This window comes from Anolis sagrei, chromosome 5 (genome assembly GCF_037176765.1).
Source record: "Anolis sagrei isolate rAnoSag1 chromosome 5, rAnoSag1.mat, whole genome shotgun sequence".
Classification (NCBI taxonomy): Eukaryota; Metazoa; Chordata; class Lepidosauria; order Squamata; family Dactyloidae; genus Anolis; species Anolis sagrei.
Genome location: NC_090025.1, coordinates 91,818,252 through 91,836,759, shown reverse-complemented (window position 1 = coordinate 91,836,759; position 18,508 = coordinate 91,818,252). Strand labels below are relative to the sequence as shown.

General features: G+C 43.1%; 1 protein-coding gene across 1 annotated transcript in view; it reads right to left on the bottom strand.

Annotated features, from left to right (window-relative positions):
* Positions 1 to 1,583: 1,583 nt before the first annotated feature.
* Positions 1,584 to 18,508, bottom strand: part of FGFR1OP2 (FGFR1 oncogene partner 2) — a 17,498-nt gene continuing 573 nt past the window's right edge. Inside the window, exons 2-6 of the mRNA XM_060778246.2 lie at positions 13,808 to 13,944; positions 9,952 to 10,069; positions 7,389 to 7,531; positions 5,233 to 5,346; positions 1,584 to 2,263 (exon numbers count right to left, since the gene is read on the bottom strand). Of these exons, the coding sequence (XP_060634229.1) occupies positions 2,129 to 2,263; positions 5,233 to 5,346; positions 7,389 to 7,531; positions 9,952 to 10,069; positions 13,808 to 13,942 (645 nt within the window). The 5' untranslated portion in view covers positions 13,943 to 13,944 and the 3' untranslated portion in view covers positions 1,584 to 2,128. The remainder of the gene's footprint in view (positions 2,264 to 5,232; positions 5,347 to 7,388; positions 7,532 to 9,951; positions 10,070 to 13,807; positions 13,945 to 18,508) is intronic.

Below are 18,508 nucleotides of genomic sequence, written 5' to 3'. Positions count from 1 at the left end.
GAACTGAAGTCAAAGATCCCCTAACGGCCTAACTAGGAAGTCCCGGAACTAGATGCTCTGTGCCAGAGTTCTGTTGTTTGACCTACAGACCTCAGGCAGAGTGTCTATACTACACTACAGCAAATGTTTCATCCTTGGCTCCTGCACCTGGCCATTTAGGAGTCGAGGATGAAATGTCTTTGGCATGTGGCCCCATACTTCTCTGTATGCGGCCACATGTGTCATCAAAAATTGTGAAGTGTGTCAGTGCTGACACACGTGTCATAGGTTCACCATTAAGGTTCTAAGGTATGTCAAACGCAAGGCCTGTGGGCTGAATTCAGCCTACCATATGGCCTACTATATGGCCCACAAGGCTTTTAGTGCCAGGGCAACATTTATACGTTTTTCAATTACAACCTGCCCTTTGAAGGCAACCATGACGGTGAGATGGCCCTCAGTGAAAATGAGTTTGACACGCCTATTCGAAGATGACTATTGCAAAGATAGTAAAACAAACTCTGCAGTTGATACCATACTTTTGACAAACCGAAATGGTTCAAGCACTTCCAAAACGCAATTTACTGTTAAAAATAAGTTTACTATACAGGTTGCATTCTCACCCTTCTGCACTCATCAAGCATCTGCATTACAAAAATGAGTGCAAGAAATTTGTCATGCCACACAGAAGGAAAGTTATTCAAAGTCAACATTAGCTAGGCTGCTTTGGACAACGAAAAATAATACCTACACAACCAAAGATTTCTGATAGACAGTCACAATTACATACACCTACATTATTCAGGCTTTCCTCCCCAAAGAATTACTGGTGAATTAACGACAACATTCACTCTACAACATTGGAGATTTTCACATTTACAAAATAAGACTCTGGGAGAAGACACTGCATTCTGACAGGACTGTATCAAATGCAAGAGGAATAGTTAACTACTTTACACTCCAAATATAAAGAAAATAAGTTTTTGTTGAACTCCTATGTACAAAAATATTTTATAAGTTACAAAAGGAGAAGCTTCATGAAATTCCACTCTTGTCCAAAAGGAAAAAAGATGTTATACAAAACTGATCTCTTGGAAAATCAGAAGTTCTTTCTCCATTGGAGCACAAATCAAATTGTCTGGTAATAAACACTAATGAGATATACATCAGTCAATTATATTTCAATAGTTTTTTTTTTCATACATCCAAACAAAATAAAGTTCCAAAACTGATGCCGTTTTGGTAATAGACCACATATTTAAATTGGGAACACTTTATTTTAAATATATATTTACTATGAGATCATCTCGGGCATAAACAAACCAGGATCAATAATAAAGATCAAAATGAAAGATGTATTGTCGAAGGCTTTCATGGCTGGAATCACTAGGTTCTTGTGGGTTTTTTCGGGCTATAGAGCCATGTTCTAGAGGCATTTCTCCTGACGTTTCGCCTGCATCTATGGCAAGCATCCTCAGAGGTTGAGAAGGTCCTTCTCAACCTCTGAGGATGCTTGCCATAGATGCAGGCGAAACGTCAGGAGAAATGCCTCTAGAACATGGCTCTATAGCCCGAAAAAACCCACAAGAACCAAAATGAAAGATACTCAAATGTTTAGCATTTATGCGTATAAATTAGGTGAATGTGCCCTATGTAAATTAAATAGCCCCAATAGAGGTACCATTGTCAGGAAAACTGTAGGCTGATATAAGACAACTAGCACGGAGTAGTGGTTACAGTGGATGACTAGGGTAAGCCAGGTTGAAGTTCTTATTAAACCATGAAACGCACTGGTGACCTGGAACCAGTTTCTACTCCTCGGGTTTTTGAAGATAAAAATGGAGGATAACTTGCATCACCCAGACTCCTTTAAAAATCATGATACGAGGCATTAACTCCTTAATACATGAGAAATGTGTGTGGTCAATATTGGATTCAAAGTGCCCCATAAATACCTACGCAGCCCAAATGTCCGAATACGGCAGCAAACTAACATTGGACACGAAGGACAAATTTAAACAAGTCATTTGAATGTACTGTACATGGTATAAAAAGTATCAAATGAATCAGATTTAGGATGCATTAACTTCTCAATGGCATATACAAAAACAGTAATTTGACAAGTGGGTGTAAAGTCTCCATAGGATCTTCAACTCTTTCTCAAGCTTAAGTCGCTGTTTGTTACTAATACAGACAGGGATGTACTTTCTGATGCATCTTCTTTAAGATTCAGGAATGATTCCCTGGTTATCTGCAAGATCTCTCTCAGTCCTTTGTTTTCCTGCTGTAATCAAGAAAAATACTGGGTTTTTTAATAAGAAGACAAAGCATGGAAAATATTTATTAAAGACGGCAAATCCTCAAAGGATATATTTTAGAAGGTAAGACGTAAAGTTCTATTTATGTAGAATAATAGAATTACAGAATTAGAAGAGACCATATGGGCCATCCATTCTAATCCCCTGCCATGCAGGAAAACTTAATCAAAGCACACACACACACAAACAGATGGCCATCCAGTCTCTGTTTAAAATCTCAAAAAAACGCTGCAACGCTCTCTACGTGGGGTTGCCTTTGAAGACAGCTCGGAAGCTCCAACTAGTCCAACGCTCGGCAGCCATGATTTTAACAGGAGCGGAGCGCAGGGAGCATACAACCCCCCTGTTGCTCCAACTCCACTGGCTACCGATCTGCTACCGGGCTGAATTCAAAGTGCTGGCATTGGCCTTTAAAGCCCTAAACGGTTCCGGCCCAAGCTACCTATCCGACTGCATCTCTGCCTATGAACCCACCAGGACTTTGAGATCTTCCGGGGAGGCCCTGTGGGAGGCTTCTCTCATGTCCTCACATGGGGAACTGGAGCTGACAGAGGAAGCTCATCTGTGCTCTCCCCAGATTCGAACTTCCGACCTGTCGGTCTTCAGTCCTGCTGGCACAAGTGTTTAACCCATTGTGCCACCGGGGGCTCCATCATCATCATCATCATCATATTTAATTACTTATTAATTGCCCTCCATCTGAGAATGCTCTAGGCGATTTACAGCTAAATTGTAAAAGATAAAATACATACATACAGAATTCAAAAATTAACAAGAGATCGAATGCTCTAGTAAAAAGCCATGTCTTAAGTGCTAGAGCAGTGGTTCTCAACCTGGGGTCCCCAGATGTTTTTGGCCTACAATTCCCAGAAATCCCAGTCAGTTTACCAGCTGTTAGGATTTCTGGGAGTTGAAGGCCAAAAACATCTGGGGACCCAAGGTTGAGAATCACTGTGCTAGAGTAAAAGGCCCTAAGTCACCCATGGCTCTCATATAGGGCGGCAAGGAATTCCATAAGGCAGGGGCAGAAATAGAAAAAGCCTTGCATCTGGAATTTCTTTTCTTGCAATGTTAGATGGAATTTCTTTTCTTGCAATGTGAATCCACTGCTCTGTATCATAGTTTCCAGAGCAGCAGAAAACAAGCTTGCCCCCTCCCAGCCTTCTTTTCTCTAAGCTAAACATACAATTAAATAAGTATGTTGAAAGGTATGTTGGCTCAAGTTACATTCCAGAGTATCTTTGAAGCAATAGGATCAACCAGTTTAAACTCAAATTACTATGAATGCACTGGAAGAAAATTTGTATATACCAAATAATGAGGGTTTTAGGAAAGAAAAATACTTCATACAAATCACAGTATTTAAGACTGCCAAATTGTATGCTTCTAAGGGTAAGATAAAATATCTATATAAATAAAACTATAATGTTCGTTTGTGGTATTCACGGAACTCAAAAACCACTGGGGCAATTGGCATCAAATTTGGACACAATACACCTAACAACCCAATGTATGTTCTCCACTCAAAAAAATTGATTTTGTCATTTGGGAGTTGTAGTTGCTGGGATTTGTAGTTCACCTACAATCAAATAACATTCTGAACCCCATCAACGATGGAATTGAACCAAACTTGGCACACAGTTCTCCCATGACCAACAGAAAATACTGGAAGGGTTTGGTGGGCAGTGTCCTTTGGTTTTGGAGTTGTAGTTCACCTACATCCAAAGATCACTGTGGACTCAAACAATGATGGATCTGGACCAAACTCTACACTAATACTCAATATGCCCAAATGTGAACACTGGTGGAGTTTAGGGAAAAATAGAATCTTGACATTTGGGAGTTGTAGTTGCTGGGATTTATAGTTCACCTACAATCACAGAGCATTCTGAACCCCACCAATGGTGGAATTGAACCAAACTTGGCACACAGTTCTCCCATGACCAACAGAAAATACTGGAAGGGTTTGGTGGGCAGTGTCCTTTGGTTTTGGAGTTGTAGTTCACCTACATCCAAAGATCACTGTGGACTCAAACAATGATGGATCTGGACCAAACTCTACAAGAATACTGAATATGCCGAAATGTGAACACTGGTGGAGTTTGGGGAAAATAGAATCTTGACACTTGGGAGTTGTAGTTGCTGGGATTTATAGTTCACCTAAAATCACAGAACATTCTGAACACCACCAATGATAGAATTGGGCCAAACCTCCCACACTGAACCCCCATGTGGGCCACAGCAACGCGTGGCAGGGGACAGCTAGTAGAAAATAAATATATCAGAGGCCAATCATAACATCTATATGTCATTTCCAGTATCAGAATCAGCATATCTGTTCCTACATGACTAAATAAGGGGCTTCTGTGATCATGAATGGCTTATGGGCTTCTCACTGTTGGTAACTGTACAGGCAGGATGCTGCCCTAGGTAAGCAATTTTGCAAGTTTAGTGTTAATATAAATTGAGGCTAGTTAAAAAGTTAATGTTTCAAGTCCCTCCTTATAGTTATGCAGAGGCTGGCTCATGTAGATGCTGACCAGGAAAGGAACAGCTGTTTTTCAACTTCAAATCCCATCCCTTGAGGGGAGGCTACCGTGAATATGAGTCACTGCTTGTGGAACTATAATAAAGACAAACCTGAAATAGGAAGATACTGAATGGTATTTCTATTTCTCACTTGGCTTCATGTTGTTTCTGACTACTGTGAAGTTGGCTTAGTAAGATCTGTTTAGAGGGAATTTGCCTTTGCCTTTCTCTGAGGCTGAGAGGGTGTGCCCCAAGTCAGGCAGTGAGTTTCTATGGCTGAGCAGGGATTCAAATTCTGGTCTTTGGAGTCATAGCCCAACACTCACACTGCTTCTCACTTCCTCATTATTTTATCATTTTAGATCTATGTTATTTATTCTGCATTTCTGTGGAGTCTGATACTTACCTCAAGTTGAAAAATACGTTCCTGCTCTTTGCAACCCAGCTGTTCATCAATATCAATTGCCTTGCGCATTACTGCTGCCATTTCTGTGATTTGGTCCACATGTACTTGTAACTCCTAAACCAAAGAGTAAATTAAAACCAGAAGCTTGTAACATCCCACTGCATCTAACAATAAAGATGGCATGTCAGTTCAGAAGGAACAATAAAGAAATCATTCAAAATGTCTTTAGAAACTATAGAAACAAGTCTGCCCAACTCATGCTTTTCTAAATGTGTATCATATTTTTGGGATATCAGCTCTCAGAAAAACAAAACAATTATTTGGAAACACTAGTGTGTATTAAAATATGTTGCCACCATTTCCAGTAATCATCTTAAAAAAATACAATACAACAAAAGACACACTACACCAGGGGTCCTCAAACTTTTTAAACCGGGGGCCAGTTCACTGTCCCTCAGACCGTTGGAGGGCTGAACTATATATTTTTTTTTAAATCAATAAAAAAATTCCTATGCACATATCTTATTTTGCTGTGTGGAAGGGCCCTTAGAGGGGGTTCTTTCTAGCCCTCTTTACGCAGTAATTCCAGTAGCAGAGAATGGGAAATCTTCCTATTTCTAGTCTGAACAAAATCTGGGTACCAGTATTTAAAAAACTCGAAAATAATAACTGTAAATAAAGAACAACACCCAAACACAGGGGAATTCCAGACAAGAAACAATCAGGGCCAGCTAATCACCTCTCAACAAAGGATTCTCCCAAAAAACTGTCAGGCTATGAAATGGTAATCAAGGTGGTAATCAATCATACCTACCTCCAACAGACAAGAGTTCTTTCTCCTACCCTGGATCTTCCACAATTTTCCTAGTTAAAGGCTTTCCTCTGACATGAAGTCCAGTCGTGTCTGACTCTGGGGTGTGGTGCTCATCTGCATTTCTAAGTCGAAGAGCCGGTGTTGTCCATAGACACCTCCAAGGTCATGTGGCCGGCATGACTGCATGGAGCGCCGGGGCAGCCTCCCTTGGCTGGCTCATGCTGCCCATAGAGCCTGATGGGCAGCGTGAGCCTGCCAAGGGAGGAGCAGCCCCGAGTGGCCTACTCACATGTAAAGCACCTTGCGAGGTGCTTTACGCGCGAGTAGGCCGTGCGGAGCAGCTGCCTTTGGCTGGCTCACACTGCCCATCGGGCCCGATGGGCAGCGTGAGCCTGCCAAGGGAGGAGCCGCCCCGTGCTTTACGCGGGAGGTGCTTTACGCGCAAGTAGGCCGGGCGGAGCAGCTGCCTTTGGCTGGCTCACACTGCCCATCCGGCCCGATGGGCAGCGTGAGCCTGCCAAAGGAGGAGCCGCCCCGTATTTTAAGCGCGAGGTGCTTTACGCGCGAGTAGGCCGCGCGGAGCAGCTGCCCTTGGCTGGTTCACGCTGCCCATCGGGCCCGATGAGCAGTGTGAGCCTGCCAAGGGAGGAGCAGCCCCGCACAGCCTACTCGCGTGTAAAAGCACCTCGCGTAAAGCACCTGCCCTTGGCTGGCTCACGCTGCCCATCGGGCCTGACGGATAACGTGAACCAGCCAAGGGAGGGGCACTGTGTGTGTGTGGGGGGGGGGGCGCTCCTTCTCCGCGGGCCGGATAAGTGCCCTTGGCAGGCCATAATTTGGGGACCCCTGCACTACACAAATCCAGCACTTTTGCTATATATACAAGTTAAAAAAACTACTGTTTTAAGCAAATCCAGCACTTGAATACGCTATATAATGTGTCTAAATGGTAAAGGTTTTCCATTCAATCCTTGGGGAATTAACTGACATTATGGCAAGCTATGTCTGAGGTATTTATCACCAAACTCATTTGCAGGAATCAGATTTGCTTACCGCTGCATAATTGTGTGAATTGATACAAAAATATGCAGCCCTCCAACCAATGTAAATAAGTAGCAACAAAATGACAGTATTGGGAAAGTCAGATCCCTAAGCATCTTTTCTCCTATGCATTACTTCTTCTGTGTAAGTCACCCCTCTCTCACTGTCTATTTTATAATGAAAAAGATAAAATTAGAAAAGGTTAGCAACGTAACTATCTTTAAACAAGTATAAACAGAAAGTAAAAGTCTTCAGAATCATGCAATAAAACAGGTTTACATATATTTTAAAGACATATTACCTTAGAATGCTGCTCTTTCAACTTTGTAATTATACCCGGATCATCCTTTTTGCTGGCCATGAGTAGTCGAAACATCTGCTCTCTGTATTTGCTCATTATTAGCTCCAAAGCAGACTGGTGCTCTTCTAAAGAAGTCCGTAATTCTGTCAAAATATATGACAATAAGCTGGCCAATAATCCTCACAGTGCTTAACCTATAAATCATCTACAGCTATTTGTAGAATACAATTACTAGAAGATTTTGGGTGTCTGAAATTCACTTCAGTTTCTGATGCTGTGCAGTGCATAATACCTAACACACACCTACTTTTTAAGACACTTTCATGGCTTTACAATGTAGCGGAGTATCAGAGATGTGAAAGATCGTTAGTACATAGGTACCTGATTGTAGCAATGATATATTTTAATGTTAATGAGACCTTGGGACTCAGTGATTGACTAAATGGGAACTGCATTCCAGCAGCATCTGGAAGGCTACACGATTCCAAAGTGTAAAGATAAACAGTGCAGAATTGGACTTTTTTGATCAAATATCCATTGTTGTTAACTGCCATTAAGTCAACTTCAATCATGAATGAGAGAGACCTCCAAGTGATCCCATCATCAACCCCAGTATTGCAGACTATAGCTATAGCATCCTTGATTGAATCTATCCATCTGCAATGTAGTTTTCCTTCTTTCTTGCTTTCTTCTACCTTACTGAGCATTGTTGTCTTTTCTAGTGAGTCATGTTTTCTCATGGTATAGCTAAAATTATACAGTTTTGTCACCTTGGCTTTTATGGACAGTTATCGTATTGTCCGGCGTATAAGACAACTGGGCATATGAGACGACCCCCAACATTTCCAGTTAAAATATAGATTTTGGGATATACTTGCCATATAAGACCACCTCTCTTCCAATGCACACCAAATCAAATTTTATTTCAATATGGTAATTTTAATTCAAATGCTTATGAAATGCTGGTACCTATGAGAGGGACATTGTACATTACATTGTACATTACAGTTGTTCTTCCTCCCTTGAATTTCATTTACACTCTGGGTCCTTTACATCATGCTGGCAAGTATGAAAGCAGACTTTAAATTGTTCAGATTACATTTATGTTGACACAGAAGTTTGCATGCAAATAGAAATCAGGCTTTGTATTATGAGTACTGAAGTGAAGGTAAAACATTTCTAGAATTTTTATCTATATGCAGTCTTTATAAATCAGGATCTCCTATCAGAAGAGAGGGGCAGACTGGACCCTAATCCATCAGAAATGTAGCATTTGGAATGGCACATGTTTACTGGGTCACATATTGACTTGTCTTCGACCTTAAATCACTGTGACAGCTTGAATTGTTTTAGAGTTTCTCAAGAATACAGCCAGGTGATGTTTAATTGTTAAAAGGGGAAAAGGGATCAGAAAAGAGGAAGGGGGGCCCTGGGTAAATAAGAGCTTTCAAGTTAAACTTCTGTCATATAAAAATATTTAGTTTGCACTTCAGTAAATATTGTGAACATCTGGAAGACGAAGACGACCCCCAACTTTTGAAAGGATTTTCAAGGTTTAAAAAGTCGCCTTATAGGCCGGAAAATATGGTATTTATGTCTTTTTGTCAGTCCATGGTATCCCTGTATTTTCCATATAACTTTTCTCAAATGTATTCTCTTCTTATCAGTTTCCACCATTCAGCTTTCACAACCACACACAGAAATGAGAAATATGATGGCTGGGACAGTCTTAATCTTAGTATTCAATTATATATCTTTAAGACTCAGGATCTTGCCTAGTTCTTCCAAATCCTGGTGTTTTTCTGATTGCTTAGTCTCCATTCTGATTAATGATCGAGCCAAGCTATGGAACCATTTCAATGTCTTCATTGTCTACTTTAAAACGATGTGAATTGTCCCTGATCATTAAATTTTTTTAAAGATTGCACTTTATTCCTTGACTTTGTTCAGTAATTGTTCCAAGTCTTTGCTAGTTTCTGTTGGCAGTATGGTGTTGTCGACATATCTTAAATTGTTGATGTTCCTTCCTCCAATGTTCGTGCCTCCTTCGTGTATAACCCTCCTTTATGTATATTTATTTATTTATTTCGCGCCCTTCTACCCCGCCCTTCTCAACCCCCGAGGGGGGACTCAGGGCGGCTTACAAAAGGCACAATTCGATGCCAACAACAAACAATAAGATAAAACATGTATCAATAGCAATTATAAACAATTAAAACAAGCAAGTTATATATCATAATCAATAAAACCAATTTAATGATCAACATTCGCCAGCTCAGAATCCGTAAATTCATTCCACATTATCAAATCCTATCATTTCTAGTCGTCATTCTTCTTTGTCTATCTGCCAGATTACCCAAAGGCCTGGTCCCATATCCATGTTTTTAGTTTCCTTCCGAAAGAGAGGAGGGATGTCGATGACCTAATTTCCCTGGGAAGTGAATTCCACAGGTGAGGGGCCACCACCGAGAAGGCCCTGCTCCTCATCCCCACCAATCTCACTTGTGATGATGTGTTCAGCATACAAGTTAATCAGACATGGTTCGATCAAATTTCAACTAACCTTTATTTTCTTGTTGAAGTTCCCTTATCTGTCTGTTTTCTTGCTGGATACCTAATACCAAAGAAGAGCGGGGTCTATGTCTTGCTATTTCATTAAGTTCTTGAATTTCTTCCTGGTACTGAAATTAACAAAGATTTGTTAAAGGTAGAAGAAGGTAAGAAGGATGTCACACTTACACAACAGCAAAATGTAGCCTACTCAAAATAAAAATAAATAGAACCTTAAATACAACAAGCAGCATAACTAGAGCCAGATGTCCAAGAGAATGACAGCCCTGCTTTCTCAAACAGTCCACAGTGCTGCAATTGTCTGTTTAAAAAGAAAAGTGATTTTTCAAAAGCTCCTTGTAGATTTTACACAGGGATGTAGTTTGTTTTTATTTTAATTCAGAAATAAAACCTTGAACATGTACAAGTTTTTCCTTTGTGTTAAACCCAGCATTGATAGCAGTTATTGCAAAATCCATTTTCAGAACAAAAATCTTTATGCATACATACATGGAAGGGATCGTGTTTTTCTGATTATCATATGCCTCATTGTATGGCATATTCAGTGAAATATAAAACGTATTAAACGTTTGAGTGATCAGCTATAGTTCCACTGAAAACTACAAAACCTTTAAAGCCCTACATGCCTTGGGCCCACGTTACCCAGGATCGCCTTCTCCCACACAATCCGCCCCTTAGGACTTTGAGGTTCTCTGAGGGATGTTTATTTCAACTAGCCAAAACCTGGCCGACAACTGTCACACAGAGGTCTTTTTCATTGGCAGCCCCAAGACTGTGGAATGACCTGCCAGAAGGGCTTGAGCGGCTAAATGAGCTGTCAAAATTAAAGATACAACTGAAGACCTATCTCTTCAGGCTCACCTAATCAACTGAATAATCTGCATTCCATTGCTGCCATATGTTGATCTTTGTACCCTGTGTTTTGATATATGTATTTTGTTGAGATGTTCTGACTGTGTTGCATCCCATGTTGAGCCTTTAGGAGAGGCAGGTAACAGATGAAAATTATAATAACAACAATAATGATTATTAAATGCAGACAGAACAACTATATAGTCTGCTGCCTTTGGGGATCGATTGTTGGAGCAACGCCCCCACCTGCCGAACCGGAGGAGGGGGGAGAGAGAGAGGAGTTCCCGCAGCAGAAGAACCACCACAGTCTGGTTTCAGACCTGGCCACGGCACCGAGACGGCTTTGGTCGCCTTGGTGAATGACCTCCGCAGAGAGCTGGACAGGGGGAGTGTGATTCTGTTGGCTCTCTTGGACATCTCAGAGGCTTTCGATACCATTGATCATGGTATCCTTCTGGGACGACTCTCCAGGATGGGCCTTGGGGGCACGGCTTTGTCGTGGCTCCGGTCCTTCCTGGAGGGTCGATCCCAGATGGTGAAGCTGGGAGACACCTGCTTGGACCCCTGGCTTTTGACTTGTGGGGTCCCCGAAATATTCCATTCTGTCTCCCATGCTTTTTAACATCTACATGAAACCGCTTGGAGAGGTCATCCGGAGTTTTGGAGTTGGGTGCCATCTCTACGCAAATGACGCGCAACTCCACTACTCTTCTCCACCTAACTCCAAGGATGCTCCTCAGGTGCTGGACGAGTGTCTGGCTGCTGTGGCTATCTGGATGTGGAGGAATAAGCTAAAGATTAATCCCGACAAGACAGAGGTCCTCCTGGTTGATTGTAAACCAGACCAGGGTATAGGGTGGCAACCTGTGTTGGACGGGGTTGCACTCCCCCTGAAGTCACAGGTCCGCAGTTTGGGTGTCCTCCTGGACTCATCACTTACGCTTGAGGCTCAGGCGTTGGCAGTGGCCGGGAGGGCCTTTGCACAATTAAGACTTGTGCGCCAACTGCGACCATACCTCGTGAAGGCGGATCTGGCCAGGGTGGTCCATGCCTTAGTCACCTCCAGATTGGACTACTGTAGTGCACTCTACGTAGGGCTGCCCTTGAAAACGGCTCAGAAATTTCAGTTGGTCCAACGGGCGGCGGCCAGGTTGTTAACTGGTGCTCCTTACAGGGAGTGGTCAACCCTCCTGTTTAAGGAGCTCCACTGGCTGCCATTCATTTTCCGTACCCAATTCAAGGTGCAGGTTCTTACCTACAAAGACCTGCCTACCTGCGTGACCCACACGATCTCTTTGATCATCTGAAGAGGCCCTACTCATGCTCCCACCTGCATAGCAAGCACGATTGGTGGGGACAAAAGAGAGGGCATTCTCGGTGGTGGTCCCTTGATTCTGGAACTCACTCCCTAAGGACATCAGGCATGCCCCATCTCTGGCAGTCTTTAGGAGGAGCTTGAAAACGTGGTTGTTCCAGTGTGCCTTCCCAGAATAATGAACCCTTAGCTTGATGTCCTCCAAAAGCACTTTATACAGATCTAGGACTGCTTGTATGTCTCCATCAACGCCTCACCTCCTTTATCTTGTTCATGGCCAGCATTATTTTTAAACTTCAATTACATTTGGCTCAGCCATAGATTTTAAATGTGCACTGTACCTTGTTTAATGTTCATGCTATTTGTGTATGAGATTTATTTTAATTGCCTTGTATTGTGTTTGTTATTGATTGTATTGATGTATTGTGGGCTCAGCCTCATGTAAGCCGCACTGAGTCCCTTGAGGAGATGGTAGCGGGGTACAAATAAAGATGATGATGATTTTAGTATTATTATTATTATTATTATTATTATTATTATTATATGCAATTAACAAAAGGGACAAAGAGAAAATAGGCCCAGACACTATTATGGCACTGCAGGAATAGAGTGGAAGATGAAAAGGGCAATATCTCTTGGTAATACAAATACATCTGCCACATACAAAGGTCTACAAAATTCGGTGCATAGGAAACACTTGGTGCCAAGTAGGCCAAGAGAAAAACAAAACAGGTTTATCAACAGTTTCATTGTCACCTAGGTTAGAATTCCACCAAGTAAAGAGCCAACATGGTATAGTGGTTTGAATCTTGGACTCTGGAGATCTAGGTTCAAATCCCCACTTGGCCATAGAAACACACTGCCTCTGCTCTAGGCGAGTCACAGTCTCTCAGCCTCAGAGGGAGGCAAAGGCAAATAGCTCTTGTAAGGAAAACCCCATGACACATTTATCCTAGGCTCATCATAAGCTGAAAAAACTTGAAGGTACACAGGGACAAAGAGGCTAGATTTTTTAAAATGAAAGATTTGCCTTTTTGTGTCAATTAGCTGAAGTATATTTCAGCAGGTATGCTAGTTGGTAGGTATACTAATACCTTCTGTAAATTCATGCTGAATCAAGCACAATCATTTCAAGCTTAAAGGATCAACCACATTATTTACACTAGAATACCACTATCATATCTAATCACAATATGCATTAAGTATCAAGAAACATTTCCAAAACTGTTAACAGTCAACAACACACCAAGATGAGTCAATCCCTCTTAACCATCAAAGAAAAGAAATAGTGAAACAGAAGAGAAAAGAAGTAAAATGAACAGTTCAGTTGCTCACAGCAGAATCCACATGATTATAGTGTGCAAACTAAAAGCACAATATCAACTAGTTGGAGCAAGCATAAATACTCCTACAGTTGTGTTTTCCCCCCAGTTATTGACACATTCAGGCTATTATAGCCACTAGACAGACAATAGCTAAATGGATCATGTAAGTATACTGTTTTAATCTTTATTTATTAATGTTCATGTTTTTTAATTGTTATATATGCCATTTTGTATTTTATGATGCGGCATTGAATTATTGCCATTTGGAAGCCGCCCTGAGTCCCCCTAGGGGTGAGAAGGGCAGGGTAAAAATGTTCGAAATAAATAAATAAAAATTAGAGGAAATATATGCAAACCTGCTTCATTGCTTCTACTCGTTTATTGAGAGCTGTGGTTTGTTCAATCAAAGCTTCTGCTGCATTGTCGTGTTCTCTCAATCTTTCCACCAGAGCTTTTGCATCTGCAAGTGCCTTTTCAATTGTGCAACTCATTTCTAAAAAATAAAACACAACAGACATGGAGCTTGTTATATAATACTAACACCATTCTGTCACTCCTGAGGTGCCATGCAGGAATAAATATTAAGGATATTTTCCCACCAGCTTTATAGAATGGAGGCCACCAGCTTTATAGAATGGAGGCCAATTTATAGAATGGAGGCCAATTCTTGCTTCTGCAGAATTCTGGGAAATATAGTTGAGGGAAGCCGAGGACTTCTCTAGTTGATAATTCCAAAGGCTCCATCCTGCTTTGATGTAGCCAATACTCCAGAGGACAGGAGCAGGATTCAAAACCATCTTGACAGATTAGATGGGCCAAAACTAACAAAATGAAGTTCAACAGTGACAAATGCAAGATACTCCACTTTGGCAGGAAAAACGAAATGAAAAGATACAGAATGGGGGATAATGCCTGGCTCGAGAGCAGTACATGTGAAAAAGATCTTGGAGTCCTTGTGGACAACAAGTTAAACATGAGCCAACAATGTGATGTGGCGGCAAAAAAAGCCAATGGGATTTTGGCCTGCATTAATAGGAGCATAGTGTCTAGATCTAGGGAAGTCATGCTACACCTCTATTCTGCTTTCGTTAGACCACACCTGGAATATTGTGTCCAATTCTGGGCACCACAATTCAAGAGAGATATTGACAAACTGGAATGTGTCCAGAGGAGGGCGACTAAAATGATAAAGGGTCTGGAGAACAAGCCCTATGAAGAGCGGCTTAAAGAGCTGGGCATGTTTAGCCTGAAGAAGAGAAGGCTGAGAGGAGATAGGATAGCCATGTATAAATATGTGAGAGGAAGCCACAGGGAGGATGGAGCAAGCTTGTTTTCTGCTTCCCTGGAGACTAGGACATGGAACAATGGCTTCAAACCACAGGAAAGGAGATTCCACCTGAGCATTAGGAACAATTTCCTGTGAGAGCTGTTCAGCAGTGGAACTCTCTGCCCCGGAGTGTGGTGGAGGCTCCTTCTTTGGAAGAGGCCGGATAGCCATCTGTCAAGGGTACTTTGAATGCAATATTTATTTATTTCGCGCATTTCTACCCCGCCCTTCTCAACCACCAAGGGGGGACTCAGGGCGGCTTACAAAAGGCACAAATTGATGCCAACACAACAGTAATATAAAACATATATAAACAGCAATTATAAACAGTTAAAACAATCAATTATACATCATAATCCATAAAACCAATCTAGTGCTCAGCGTTCGCCAGCTGAGAGTCCGCAAATTCATTCCACATTGTCAAATCCTATCAATTCTAGATGTCATTGTCCTTTGTCTATCTGTTAGATTACCCAAAAGCCTGGTCCCATATCCATGTTTTTAATTTCCTTCTAAAAGAGAGGAGGGATGTCGATGACCTAATTTCCCCGGGGAGTGAATTCCACAGGTGAGGGGACACCACCGAGAAGGCCCTGCTCCCAGAGGCAGCCCTAAGTAATTTTCAATGGTAAGCAAACAGTATTTTGCCCCCCCCCCCCAACCAATCATTGATATATATTTTCTGTTTGTCGTGGGAGTTGTGTGTGCCATATTTGGTTCAATTCCATCATTGGTGGAGTTCGGAATGCTCTTTGATTGTAGATGAACTATACATCCCAGTAATAGTTCACCTTGCCGCATTTGCTCCCTTGCCTGGCCCGCTTTGGGTCCGGAGGCGTGCCTGAAAACCCCGGCGTGTGCACCAAAAGTCACCTCTTCTCCTGACTTTCTCCTCAGCCATTGGGACCGAGAGAGAAAGAGAGAGAGAGAGAGAGAGAGAGATGGAGAAGCCCACCTTTCCTGAAGGTAGGTGCAAAAACAATGGAGGGAGCGGAGGTGGGAGATACCTCCAGCCGGAAGGTCTCTCTCTCTCTCTCTCTTGGTCCCAATGGCTGAAGAGAAAGGCAGGAGAAGAGGCGACTTTTGGTGCGCACGCTGGGGTCTTCAGACACACCTCTGGACCTAAAGCGGGCCAGGCGCGGCTGCTCTGCCCCTTGGTCCACCCGCAGATTGGGAAGAGGAGAGGAGGCGGGTGGAGCGCCGGGGGATCGGGAAAGGTAGCCAGTCATGGGGAAGGGATCAAACCCAGAGAATGATTGAGCGTCGGCTCTGCTCGCGCACCCGGTGGCCGGGTGGAGCAGGAATGAGAGGGGCTAGGCAAGGCTCAAGGGCCTGGCCCCTTTGGGAAGAGGATCGCCCGGCAGCGAGGCAAGAAAGCTGAGGCTCCCCCCAGACTGCTAGGGCTGTTGTGAGCTGAGGGGGTGCTCCTCAAGTGGCAGTCGAGGGGCATTTACAGAGATGCCTCTGCGCCCCTGGCAAAAAAAAAGTGTTCTGCGACCGCTTACTTCACGTAATGGACAAGCCGCCCCTGCCTGCTCCTTGTCTCCACCAACTCCGAGGCAGGACGTAGAGGGAGATGCGTTCGGACAGATACACTGGGCTTGAACCGTATAGGGTTTTGTAGGTCAAAACCAGCACTTTGAATTGTGCTTGGAACTGGATCGGCAGCCAGTGGAGCTGACAACAGAGGGGTAGTATGCTCCCTGTATGATGCTCCGGTGAGTAATCTGGTTGCCGTCCGCTGGACTAATTGAAATTTTCGAGCAGTCTTCAAAGGCAACCCCACGTAGAGTGTGTTGTAGTAATCTATTCAGGATGCAACAAGAGCGTGGACCACTGTGGCCAGATCTGACTTCCCAAGGTACAGGTGCAACTGGCACACAAGTTTTAATTGTGCAAAAGCTCTCCCGGCCACCGCTGAGACCTGGTGTTCCAGGCTCAGCGATGAGTCCAGGATCACTCCCAAGCTGTGAACCTGCGTCTTCCTGCTTCTTGGCAGGGGGTTGGACTGGATGGCCCATGAGGTCTCTTCCAACTCTTTGATTCTATGATTCTAAATGTGGGAAAGTTATTCATAACACTTACACAAGTATGGAGCAGCCACTCAATAACTAATCCAATCCAACACATCTAAATTTATTTATTTATTTATTTACTTCTATACCGCTGTTCTCAGCCCGGAGGTGACTCACAGCGGTTAACAGCACACAAAAACAGCAAAATTCAATGCATCAATATAAAAAACAGTTAACAGCCTAATCTAATACACAGTTAGTACATAATTACTATAATAACCATTCACTAGCGTCGCATCACTAAAAAAACACGATCCAGATTCGTCATTTATTGTTCCATTCCTATGTCATTACCACTCATTGCACTAAATTGTGCATAGGAATGGCACAAGGATTATGAGATCGGATCTGATTTCACTGAGGCGCTATGTTTGTTTTATGTTGTTTGTTAATTGCTGTGGATCGGTGTTGTTGATCCTGTTGTTACATTTGTTGTGTTTTTTAATTGCACTGACATTGTTGTGATAATTTGTACCATGTAAACCGCATTGAGTCGCCTGCTGGGCTGAAAAATGTGGTATAGAAATGAAGCAAATAAATAAATAAATAAATAAATAATTATTTGAGCGCCTGCACAAATAACCAGGTCTTTACTTTCTTGCGGAATACCATTAGAGATGGTGCTAATCTAATGTCTGTGGGAAGGGAGTTCCACAGCTGGGGAGCCACCACCGAGAAGGCCCTATCTCTCGTCCCCGCCAGCCGTGCTTGTGAAGCTGGCGGGATCGAGAGCAGGGCCTCCCCGGAAGATCTCAAAGTCCTGGTGGGTTCATAGGCCGAACAGGGTATAGGGTTACAACCTGTGTTGGACGGGGTCGCACTCCCCCTGAAGACGCAGGTTCGCAGTTTGGGTGTGATCCTGGACTCATCGCTGAGCCTGGAATCCCAGGTTTCGGCGGTGACCAGGGGAGCATTTGCACAGTTAAGACTTGTGCGCCAACTGCGACCGTACCTTGGGAAGTCTGACTTGGCCACGGTAGTCCACGCTCTGGTTACATCCCGCCTTGATTACTGCAACGCTCTCTACGTGGGGTTGCCTTTGAAGACAGTCCGGAAGCTCCAATTAGTCCAACGGGCGGCAGCCATGATACTAACAGGAGTGGGGCACACGGAGCACACAACTCCTCTGCTGTACCAGCTCCACTGGCTGCCGATCTGCTACCGGGCTCAATTCAAAGTGCTGGCGTTGGCCTTTAAAGCCCTAAACGGTTCTGGCCCAACTTATCTATCCGAACGCATCTCAGCCTATCAGCCTGCCAGGACCCTAAGATCTTCTGGGGAGGCCCTGCTCTCTATCCCGCCGGCTTCACAGGTGCGGCTGGCGGGAACAAGAGACAGAGCCTTTTCTGTGGTGGCCCCTCGGCTTTGGAACACCCTCCCTAAAGAGATAAGGTCAGCCCCCTCGCTGATGGCGTTTCGGAAAAAACTAAAGACATGGATGTTTGAACAAGCATTCGGATAATCCGACGAAACGAATTTTGATGATTAAGGATTGGTAATTACAGACGACGAATTTGGATTGTGATTCCAGTTACGAGATGCATTTGGATTGTTATTGGTGGCCCAATAATTCTTTATTTTATGTGTGTTTTTATGTTTTAAATTGAATATTGTTGTTTTTAGATGTTGTAAACCGCAATGAGTCGCCGACTTAG